Source organism: Macadamia integrifolia, chromosome 4 (genome assembly GCF_013358625.1).
Source record: "Macadamia integrifolia cultivar HAES 741 chromosome 4, SCU_Mint_v3, whole genome shotgun sequence".
NCBI classification, from domain to species: Eukaryota; Viridiplantae; Streptophyta; class Magnoliopsida; order Proteales; family Proteaceae; genus Macadamia; species Macadamia integrifolia.
Window position 1 is genome coordinate 13112114 of NC_056560.1, and position 12817 is coordinate 13124930.

General features: G+C 36.3%; 1 protein-coding gene across 1 annotated transcript in view; it reads left to right on the top strand.

Annotated features, from left to right (window-relative positions):
* The first annotated feature begins 5529 nt into the window (after positions 1–5529).
* Positions 5530–12817, top strand: part of LOC122077078 (UDP-glycosyltransferase TURAN) — a 64876-nt gene continuing 57588 nt past the window's right edge. Inside the window, exons 1-3 of the mRNA XM_042642855.1 lie at positions 5530–5871; positions 6012–6121; positions 9804–9837. Of these exons, the coding sequence (XP_042498789.1) occupies positions 5865–5871; positions 6012–6121; positions 9804–9837 (151 nt within the window). The 5' untranslated portion in view covers positions 5530–5864. The remainder of the gene's footprint in view (positions 5872–6011; positions 6122–9803; positions 9838–12817) is intronic.

Consider the following 12817-nt stretch of genomic DNA (forward strand, 5'->3'; position numbering starts at 1 on the left):
ATAAGATTCCACATCAGCCAATGGGGTTACAATAGAGTTTGTCTAGTAGTTTACTGTCCCAAGGCAACCAAACAACCTCCATTCTTGGGATATAATTGAAAACATCCCTTTTTTCCCACCCAGTTTTGCCTACCACATTTTATTCCATAAAAAAAAAGGGGGCCTTAAGCACCCTATCCCATAGAGCATCCTTATTATGCAAGAGATGCCAACATTGCCTAGCTAATAAGTAAATTGAAGCATTCAAGGTCCCTAAATCTAATGCTACAAACATTTTTCTTCCAACATAATTATTCCATTTATCTTCTCCTCACCCACCACCCTACCCCCCCCACACCCCCCCCCAAAAAAAAAAAAAAAGCCACTAAGGAGCCACTCCACCAAAAGTGCCTAATAATTTTATCAAGCTCCTTACAAAGGCCAAAATGAAGAAAGAACATAGATATAGAGTAGATTGGAAAAGATGAAAGTATAGGGTGTACCCAGTGCATGAGGCTCTCACATGTGCGAGGTCCAGGGGTGAGAATCACGCAGTCTTATCCTGAGAATGTCAAGAGGCTGTTTCGACTGCTTAACCATTAGATCACAACCTTTAGACTTTTACCGTTGGACCAAGTGCGCCCCTTTGGAAAGATGAGTATGAAACCACACATTTAATCAAAGTCTCCTTACCTGCAGTCGAAAAAAAGTTCTCCTTCCACTATGAAAGTTTAACTTGAACCCTCAAAGAGAAAATAACCTTCTTAGTGTGGAGATTAAGGCCAAGATATTTCTCAAGATCAAGAATATAAAGAAAATTAGTTGCACAAAAAGCCTCCCTTTTGATGAAAGGAGCGGGGTACTTAAGTTGAACCAAAGTTATGTTTGGCCATTTTAATATCTGTCCAAACACAAAGCAATAATCTTGATAAGTTAAAGAATAGTTTGGCCAACATCTTTCCCAACCTTTGAAAAATGAAAAAAATTGTCGACAAAAACAAGGTGGGAAATCGAAGGATCATTCCTACATGTTTTGATATTAGAAATTACCCTAGCAAGCTCAAGCTCTAATAAATGTGAGGATAATTCCTCCTGATAAAGGATAAAAAGGTAAGGGATGAGAGGGCACCATTGACAAAACCCTTTGTTAGAGTAGACTCAATCGATATGGGAGTTATTTATCTAATGCATGTGAAAGGACACAATGGAGACATATTGCATTACCCAATTAGCCCAAGTCTAATGGAAACCAAGCTTAAAAAGGGAATGCTTTAAAAAGGACTACTCTACCTTATTATAAACTCCAATTAAATCTTATTTCCAGACAATTAACTCTTCCTTGCATTTTAAGGATTTCATTTGATGGGATACTTCAAGAGAAACATGCGCATTATTCGAGATGGCCCAGGATGGGATAAAGCACTCTAAAAAAGATTTATCAGAAAGTTCATGATAGTTTAAAGATAGTAAACTAGGCAATTAACTATAATTTTGTAGATATCCATGCAGAGAGTTATTGGCATAAAATGATTCATTTCAGATCGATTATTTTATTTAGGAATGTGAAAATAATAGTTCTATTAAAGGAAACCCAAGGGGGTACTGTAGTTGGTGAGCAACGAACTTGATACGAGTCGTAATCTCGGACGTCCTAAGATTGACTCTCACTAGACACACCTTAGGCTACTCACATGGGGGTGTTTAGTGCTCTTCACTGCTTTCAGTGAAAGTTAAATGGTTCTCATTCAACCCTAATATGACCTGGTTTATGCAGTTGTGGGGTCAGTATGGGCCCGCAAGACTAGTCAAGCAGAAGGCTTGGATACCCGTCATTAGTAAAAAAAAAAAAGATTCTATTAAAGGAGTTCAACATATGACCATAATGAAAAAATAATTGAATAAATTTAACAGCATCTAAACCAATAATTGCTAATGCACTTGAAATAATTTGGCAAGAAATCCATCTATCTCATGAGCCTTAAAAGCCATGATTTAAAAAATTACATACTTAATTTCTTTTCTGAAGTGAAGAGAAAACACAAGTATGATTCCAATCATCAAAAACTCTACATTCCAACGTTCCAAAAAGTAGAAATATTACTTGGATTAGAGGAAGAGTTATAATTCATTAAAGTGGTTAAGCACAAATTAATTGCTCCATACCTGATTCGGTAGACACCCAATTTTTATAAAGATTCAAGAATTGATAGATGAAATTGAATTACTGATGTCTTACATCTGCAATGTGAAAGATGTAGTCTTTTTATCGTCCTCTTTAAGCCATTGGACCCTAGATCGTTGGGCCTATTATAATTCATTAAAGTTGCTTATGCTTGGTTGACCAAGAGTATATGGGATCTGAAAAAGAAAGTTCCAATAGTTTACAATCACAACATATATAAATTTTGAAAATTGAGACATACTCTTATGCATCCCTCAAAATTATGATCCACCTAAAGAATTTCATTAAAATCCCTAGACAGAGCCAGGGGCCATAGACAAAGCAACTAACTTGAAAAAGTTCCCAATAGATGGGTTTTTTTTGTCATTTTTGAAATATTGAACAGATGCAGAGTTTCTCTTCAAAATGTGTCGCATGTCAATTTGTGGCTTAACTGTTAGGCCTATCACTTATAAGTTTGTTACCCTTATTTTTTCTTATAATATTTTCTTTTAAATCATTTCAAAGATTCAACATTTTTCGAATAGATTAAAGCAGTTGGTTATTTAACAACGGTTAGGTATTTAGACTATATATTTTTTATTATTGTAGAATAAACTTAAAAAAAATAAAAACTTTCGATCAATTTCTTTTCTTTTTTATTTTGGGTTGAAACTTTCAATCAGTTTCTACTTTTAACAAACCATCACTTTATGGTCCTTGTTGACTTGTCAAAATTCAATTCAAATGCTACATTTGGTTGAAACTAAAATAAATGGAAAGGAAATGAAATCATATCAATATAAAAGTAGAAAATTTAATGTAAACTAACTCCAAAACATAGCAAATGTGGTTATTAAATTTTACTTCATAATCATATTTATTTGATTTGAAAGTAAAATAACTTTTAGATATGAAAATTAAGTTTTAACAAATGACGCTTTAAAAATTTAAGATTACCAAAGGGCAAACACTAATTTATGCACTATTAAGATGGTGCAGGCTCTTATAAAAAAAAAAAAATAATAATAAAACAATGCATGCCAATATATGAGTGGTTATATGATTGTATTTAACCGTGCCCTTTCTATATAATTATTAAAAATTGCCATATCATCTTTTTACATGACACAATTATAGGTCATTTTTGTTGGACAAAAAATTAAAATAAAATATAAGAAAAAACATGTGGCAAAAATATTCATCATTAGCATCAGAGAAACCAAAATTTCAGAGTTGGGTGTTAAATGTTTTCATGGTCATGGTTATGCTCATAACCTCAGACATAGTGGAACTTTTGTTACCTAATTTTGTACTTACCAAATCATGTGGTCGAGCACTGGAGTTTGAACCTTTGTCGGCAAAAACGCATTTAAACGACATTTGTTTTGTATTGGGTGTTTGCTTGTCAACAATATAACAACAACAACAACAACAACAACAAAGCCTTATTCCAACTTAATGAGGCCAACTACATGAATCCCAGCAAAGATAAAAAAAAGGAAAAGCAAAGTGAGAAGAAACAAATCACAAAAATAGTAAGGAAGTAGAACATAGTTAGATGGGGTCTGCTACCCGGGACCTGGCCCTCCAATCCACTCTATATGATGCCATACTTGGAATAAGGCCTAACCTATGCATGTCTTTCCTCACCACTTCTTATATAATCATTTTTTAATCTGCCCATTGCTCTTTTACATCTTTTTATTTGGATAACTTTTCCTTATTGGTGCGTCCGATGGCCTCTGTTGAACATGGCCATACTGTATCAAATGACTCTCTCAAGTTTATCAAGGATTGGGACGACTCTCAAGTCTACACTGATGCTTTCATTCCTTACGTTATCTTTCTTTTTTTTTTCACACATCAATCTTAATATTCTCATCTTCATTACACAACTTATCAATATGCCACTTCTTAACTCCCCAATGTTTTTCCACATACGTCATAGCTGGGCATATGACTGTCCTATAGAATTTCCCTTAAGTTTTACATGGACACGACGGTTGCACAAAACTTTGGACCTACTTCTCCATTTCGTCCACTCCACTTTAATTATATGTGACACATCATCCTTTATATGTCATTCATTATTTATGATAGATCCTAAATATCTAGAAAAAGTCACTTTGCGGTATCTTTCCACTCAGTTGTCACCATGTCGATATCCATTATTGTGTGATTAAAGTCACACATCATATACTCCGTATTTGTTCTTCTTATCTTAAAGCCTCTTTATTCTAATGTTGATTTCTATTGCTCCAATTTAGCATTGAGCCCTAGTTTTATGTCATCCAATAGTACAATATCATCAACGAATATCATACATTATAGAAGCTCTCCTTGAGTGTTTTTATTAATTGATCTATTACAAGCACAAATAGGTAAGGATTTAAAACTGATTCTTGATGAAGCCCAAGCAATTGGGAACTTGCTCTCTTGACCACTAGTGCATGGTTCTCACACTAGTCACCACATCATTATACATATATTTATTTATGCATATATGCTAAATACTTTTCTCTTTTCTAGAATATGCCAGATTAACTCTCTAGAAACTGTCATAAGCATTTTCTAGGTCAATAAAGATAATATGTAGATCTTTTTTAGCAATCTTATAGGTTTCCATAAGTCTCCCGATAAGATGACCTTATCCAAAGCTTCATAGTATGATTTATAAGTTTTATGCCTCTGTAGTTATTGTAATCTTAAATATCACATTTTTTTTTTTTTTGTAGATTGGGACAATGGTGCTCCTCCTGCACTTCTTTATCTGTCAACAATACTCCAAAAAATGGTTCATGGCTAAGATTGGATGGATGGAGAGTCAACCACTAGACCTTCTTATTATGGCATATGAATTTGATATGGTGGATGATATATTTTGAAACTTATAAATGGGTTGTCGAATATATAGACATTAATGTTGAAAGATGTAATTATTTTAAACATTAAATGTAGGTATTAAGATAAGTTTTTTTTTTTCCTTAAATTCCGATCTGATAAGCCTTAAAAAAATTGTTTGAATTAGATCAATATGGATCTCTTCAATCCAAATTCTTTACAGATGTCGTATAACTGAATCAATATAGATAAAAGGTAATAAAGTAAAAAAAATATTAATGACAATTAAGGGTATTTTTGCTCGATACGGGCTGATCCTTATTGTGATCTTGGGATCGGATCGATATCAACTCTGTCTCATCCAATAAACGATTCCTATCCCGTAATAACAGGAGGGGTAATTATGGTTTTCTATTTGTAAGGAAAACTTCTATCACTAGTCACTACCTCACCCTATATTTTATCAAATTCTCCTAACTTGAATTATTTTTCTGATTTATTTTTATATATTTATTTTTTCTGATTCGCGAAAACGTAAACTTCAGTCTTCAAGCATTCCTCTTTCCTTTTCTTTTAATTTTTTTTTTATTAAAATCAAAATTTCCATTTAGTGGAAGTGGGACCCACGTTTCTGCGTCTTCCTCTTCTTTCTCGGTAGAAGCGAATCATCGCCCCGAGGGGATGATGAATCAATGAAGCTTGCCCAAAGTTCTCAGGCTGAGCTTGAATTGGCCAGGAGGAAATCCAGGACGTGGAGTCCGACGATAAATCAGGGGAAGGGCAGTCCATATTGCTGGATTGGAGACTGGTAGTGTCTCGGCCATAGATTCTTTCTCAGCACAGAGAATTTCTCTTTTAGGTGAAAAACATCTCTATCAAAATGTCGGGTAAGATTACTTCAATCTCTAAATCTTTCCTTCTGGACTGATGGAATCCCATTGCATTTATAGTTATGATTTGGGTTTTTCAAATGCTTCTATAATCTTGTAGCATTGTATTAATGTGGGATAAAATTGATTATGATAAGGTGGAACACAAGAAAAGATTGGGAAAAGAGGTAGAGCAGCCATTGTGGTTCTTGGTGATCTTGGCCGCAGCCCTCGAATGCAGTATCATGCTCTTTCTCTTGCTCGCCAGGTATCCTCAGTTGAATTATTTTCAGTTTTAACTTCCAATTTGATTCACATACGCCATTATTTTAATTGAAGGTTCTATGCATTGTGAATTGAATAATTGATCTGCTTCAAGTTTCCTGTCTTGCAAATCTTGTGTCGAGTCTTGAATAGGACTCAACTGAATTTTCTGTTCTAGTCAGCTATACAAAGCAATAATCCCAACTAATTTTGCGTCAGTGTCAAAATACATTGTTGTTTGCATTGTGTTGAACTCTTTTTTTTTTGGCTCTATCAATGGTTAACTGTATAAGTGTTGTTGAACTTCCTCCTAAAAAGGGGTGTGGGGGGTGGGGGATAGGAAGCTTTTATAATTCTACCCAAGATTGCAAAACCCCATATGTAGAGCTTTTCAGAGAGCTGCTGTAAGCATTACCCTGCCAAACCACCATAAACATTTCAGCAGAGAGTGATTTGCTATTTTTAATATCGAAACACTATATTCACCCTTGTCCTTAGTTTGGTGGACTCTATCTGATTTAAGTAGATCGAATTTCTTCTTATTACACCATCCCTATTAGTCAAGGAATGATATCTTTCCTTATGTGGTATTGTTGCTTTGATAAAGTATTTCTCATCAAGTCCATGGATTCACCACGTTAAGATTCTCATCAAACACTGAGCAAGCTCACACACAAGCCAATGGGAAAACTCAAATAATGAAGGGAAAACCATTTGTCACAGAGGCTTATGACATTTTATCTGACAATCAGTGTATTGTAATTTAAGTGAGAGGAAAACATGTAACTTGTGTGATACTAGTTGAAATGTTTCTGAAAAGCTTAAGTTCCCCACTGATCCTGGAAATGGTGGCAAAAGAGTAAACTGAACCAATCCCTGTATAATTTAACATTTTTGTAGGCTTTGCCTTTACCTTTCAGTTTATTGTAATTTAAGAGAGAGGAAAACATGTGAATTGTGTGATACTAGTTGAAATGTTTCTGAAAAGGTTAAGTTCCCCACCGATCCTGCAAATGGTGGCAAAAGAGTAAACTGAACTGATCCCCGAATCATTTAACATTTTTTGTAGGCTATGCCTTTGTCTTTATCTATAGCTTTAGACTTTGTCTTCTATGAGTAAATGTTTTTATATTTTGTTATTTCATTTACTTAAGATATTATTCATAAATAAGCAAATACCCCTTATTTGAATCCAATAAAAATAGTTTAAAAATCAAATTCCAAAAGGCTAAAAAGTCAACCCCTCGGGCCAAGAATAAAAACTGGTTTTTGGTTATAGGGCGATTTTCAACTTTCGAATGCTAAGGTTTTTCTCAATTATGAAATCTTTTTTAAATCTGATCATAGTAGACATTGCTAAAAATCAAAATTCCGGTAAAATAATCTTTTGTTTTGATGTCAATAAAATTATTTCCATTCAGACGATTTAACATCATTCACAAACTTCAAAATAAGTTTGAACAGAACATAACTTTGTCATAACAACTTAGATTTAAGTAATCTTAGACTTGTTGGAAAGCTAGTTTTGTGTTATACCTAATACAAAAAGTCTCATCTAAAAATAAAATCATTTGACCAATAAAATTTATTATAGAAGAAGAGCATTTCTCTAAATGTCAATAAGTCATGTTGATTTTTTATGACTTGATGTGAGTGTGACTATGTTCATTTTTATGACTTGATGTTGCTTAATGTTGGTTGGTTTTTTATGTCATAGGGTATATATTATAACATACAAAATAACTTTAGAAAGAGGGAAAATAAAAAAATAACACATGGGTGATTTGATCACCATGGCAACGCCATAGCGGGATATTCACCGCCTTGGGTCGCCATGATGTCATGACAATTATGTCCTCTAGTGACTTCAATTTTATTTCCCCCCTAAATGTAAAGCCCTCAACCTTACCCACATTGCCTTTGTGGACGATCTCATGATCTTCTCAAAGGCTGACCCTTGCTCCATCCAATCCTTCCTTTCCTCCACCTATTTGAGGACTTGCCTGGCCTTCGCATCAACCTTCTCAAATCCTATATCTTCCTTGCTAGTATTTTGGATGAGGTTAAAGCCTCCCTTCTGGGCATCTTAGGATTCTCCCTTGGTTCTCTCCCAGTCAAATACATGGGTCTCCTCTTATCATTGCTAGGCTTATTGCCTAATACTGCACCCTTGTGCTTGATCTCTTTCGGAAAAGGCTCAAGCTCTGGAAAGGTAAGCACCTATCTTATACGGGTAGGCTGGAGCTTATCCGTTCCGTTATCTAATCTTATTAAATCTATCGGTTTGGCACCTTTCGGTTTCCTTAGTCCATCATCAAAGCGGCTGAAAATCTTATGTGCTCTTTTCTTTGAAAAGGTGCTGACTCAGCAAAATTCCTTCACCCCATCAAATGGTCTTCCGTTTGTCGGATGAAATCTGAAGGGGGTCTAGGCCTTCACAGAATTCGTGATGTTAACTTTGCTGGGATTCTTAAGCATATATGGAAGCTGGTTACCAACCACAATAGCATCTGGGTTGCTTGGGTTTATTCTTCTCTCCTCAAAAAGACTCTCTGGACTGTCTCCCCTCACCCTGATGCCTCTTGGATCTGGGGCCACATTCTTAATCTTCGTCCCACTGCATTGCTTGCCATTCGATCCATTGTTGTGGATGGCCTATCCACATCTTTTTGGCTAGATAATTGGCACCCCTTTGGTGTCTCCCTTTCCCTTGTTGGAGCCAAGATTGTTTACTCTTCTAGATTGGGTAGAATTTCTCTTGTCTCCTCCATTATTCAGAATGGTTCCTAGTGCCCCCTATTTCTTCCTCCCCCTCCTATCCATTGGTCCTCCCTCCCCTCCCTTCCTCCTCCGGAAGGCAGAGATAGAGTCATCTGGTCTCCTGACCCTTCATGCATCTTCTCCTTCTCTTCTGCCTAGAATTTCATTCGTCTCCACTCCCCCCCATCTCCTTGGCACAAGCTTGGATGGTTCAAAGGTTGCATCCCTCGCCTTCACCACCTAGAGAGCCCTCTCCAACTGTCTATCCACCCAATCCTTCCTCCTCTTTTTCCACCTCAATGTCCCTCCGGCGTGTTGTCTTTGTTGGAATGGGATTGAAGACTCTGATCATCTGTTCTTTGATTTCCCTTTTTCTTGTACTATTTGGGAAAATGCCCTCTCTAAGTGCTGGCCTGGTAGGAGAAGAATTCTCCTTTTTAGGAAGGAATGAATCTGAGTTACATGACCTTCGGTGGCTCTTCTATCTATGACAGTGTGAAAGAGCTTGCTTTTTGTGCTACCATCAACTATCTTTGGATGGAGCGAAATCTTTGAAGATGGAATTTCAACTCTTGATCTTTTGATATGATTTGGAATGCCATCTTCTTTGATGTCAACTCAAAGGCCCGTTTGCTTCCTTCTCGGCAGCCTCGTGACTCCCATAGGAATCGGCTAATTGTAGCCTCCTAAGGTCACCCCATCCCACCCCACCCTTCCCTTTAATGGGTTTGTATCATCTTTTTTTAATCTTCCCTTGCCCCTAGGGGTTGTATATTCCCTCTTGTTTCTTCTTTTTGGTAATGAATTTATTATTCACCCCAAAAAAGTATTGAATTGTCATTATATTTCTTATTTGCATACTTTTGTTTTCTTTTGGTATGTTTTTTGAATTTATTATGATTATTGGAATTCTTTTTATGTTTCAGGCATCTCTTCAGGTGGACATTGTTGCCTATGGGGGTAAGCTTTGCATAGATATAGGTGGCTTAGTGTCATCTTTGTGGGAAAATTTTGGTTCAGTTGAGTTTTTTGAGCTGCATCCTTTAGATTCATGCTATATCCCACTCATGCTTGGACTTACTCAGAAACTCACTATGATTGATACCGTCATTTTTGTTTGATTAATTGACTAATAGAGTCTTTTAATAACCTTAGTAGCAGGAGCTGCGTGATATGATGCCAATGTCTACATGGAATCTGCTGGTGAGAATTGTATTAGCTGTACCAAGAACAGAAACGATGCTGACTATGCCCATTTCAGACATTGGAGTATGTGATTTAGGCAGGGATTAAGAAACCCTTACCCTACAAAAATGTATCCAATCCCAAAGAAATAATATTAATGGAATCTATATTTCAAAGGGTCTGTTAATTTATGCCCATATGTTAGGGTGACAAGGCCATAGAAGGGGAATCAAGAGCATCAATTAAATCCAATCAATCTGATGAGACTTGAAGCATTTGTTTGTGTAAGCATAGCCAACCATGTGGTTAAGGAGAAAGTCAGTTTCTCTTCCCCTTCTTTAGTTCATCCACTGATAATAAAGGTTCTTCAATGATAAACCCAATTGAAAAACCATAAATTCAAGGCCATTATATGAAAAACAGAAGATCAATTCCAAGAATAGAGATCGGATCAAGAAACTAGTACGTTCTGACTTTAAGTAGGGAACAAGAAAACCAACCAGAAATAGATAACATATCTGGAATTGGAAAACTAGTGAAGTAGCCGTGGTACTTTGAAAGAGAAACAGATCAATAGTAATAAAGCTGCTGTAAAACATCAATAACAGTATAACAAAGGCAAGACATCAGTAGCCATGGCACTACAAGTTCTGGCCATGGCGCTAAAGCTCTGACCATGGCTCAACTTAACTAAGCATTTTCCCGACTACATGGATCCCTGTTTCCTCATTCAATTACTTTTAAATCCCTGTTTGTCTCTGTAAATTAAAAAACTTCTAATTAGACATCAGTCCTAGTTGAACTAGGACAATCCTAGTTGAACTAGGAAAACACCAAGGGAGGAGCCTGCGGCTTGCGCAGGACGACTCCTCCCCTTCTCACGATGGACTGCTAACAGTCTCCAACCCAAAGCTTTCTAAGTAAGAAACCCATATTTCAACTTCTAGTAAAGATGGCCTTGAATCTGTCCATACACTCATGTATTCCCATTCAATTTCTTCTCAAAGTTGGGGAGAAAAATTTCAAGTGGATTAGTTATTCACCTTAATCGAGCTTGCCATGGTAGGCTTCTGGTGCGAGGAGATGAACACTTTTGTTCTGGACTTCGGGGAAACAACGGTCACAATAGAAGATGCTCATGTTTTGGGAAGCTTTCGAATTTCTGGGCGGCCCATCCACAGAAATTTGACCCTGGTAGAAATTTGGAAGGAGAGGCGGAGTGTGGAAGTAATGTAGGACTAGATTGGACACCCAACTAGACCCAAATCTGCAGGAACTTTTAGACTAAAGAACAACCAAAACCAGCAGCAACTTATAGCAGAAGATCAGACCTCAACAACAAACCAGATTTGACAATCGATCTCAATAAACAGTAACCAGATTCGAAATAATTCAGAAGCAGTTTTAGGACTAATATCCAGAGATTTTAATAACAATCCAAGGCCTCCAATAGGTTCAGGTTAACATATGTTAGCAGTCCAGAATTTCACAGCAACACAGAACAGAAAACAGAACCTAAATCTGGTCAGAAAACCTATCAGCCAGAATTGTAAACCCAGAAAACAAACCAAAAAACTTGGTCTGATCAGCTCCCAACTGGGATCGAGTCCTCCTCTTGATGAACCTAACAATCGACCAGAATTACCAAGACATCGGGTGGCCAGAACTCCCAACAGAATGGGTCGACAGAGTAGGGGAAAGCAGAGAAGTTAACCCAGAAAATATGCAGAGAATTTAGATCACTTACCTGAACTGTTGGAGAAGAGATTCAATAAGAAAACCAGATAATAAAAGACCCACCAGGACTTCTCGCCGCAGATTGTCGATCGGATCACACACCAATCCCTAACCCTTGATCAAACACAAAGGTACAGCCATGGAGAAACCAGCGGCAGCAGCATAAGCTTTTTTTTTTTTTTTAATTGTCAAAATCGTGGCTCATAAAAGAGCCCTCTTCTTTATTTGTAATGATGGGGAGTGTTTACAAATAATAGCAACTCAGAGTTACTAACAACTGATTACAAGAAATTCCTAAAAACTGGAAATTGAAATCTAATGAAAATAGAAACTAGTGTTAAACAAAAATTAGAAACTAACAATGACTTGAAATTAGAAACTAACTTGGGATTTCAAAATAGAAACTAAATAAGAATCTATTAAGCTACTAATAATCCCCATCAAACCCAAACCGTGGGCTGATTTGGACCAGATCTAATGCAGATTAATTACCAAAATAGGCTTGTTTATTAGGAATAAGCTTAGGGTTGGGTTCCATACATGTTGGGCCTTTGATCCCATGTGTTTTGAGTGTATTGGGTTACTTTTATGGGTCTAAACTAGGGGTTCTAAGGTTGCATACGGGATTCAGTGATTTGTTTCCTTTTTCTTTAGTTTCCTTTTTTAATTGGGCTTGATTTGAGTTATATTTGTTTCCTTAGGAGTCAAGTTGTTAATTGAATCAAGTCATTAGTAGTTAGTTTCCTTTTTCAACTAGTTTCTAATTTCAGTTAGTTTCTAATTTCAGTTTTTAGTAACTATTGTATTAAGAGAATATTTGGTTTCCTTTTTGAGGAACCTTCTATTTTGTAATTCTCTCCCCCATTAACATTATAAATAAAGAAGAGGAGGCTCCTAAAAGCCTAGAATGATTTTGATAAAAAAATAATGGTTGTTGCTATTGTCTTCTTCATGAAGAGTTGTCTTGTGTTTGATCAAGACTGAAGGAATTGGTGTTTGATCCAATTGACTCTTTGCG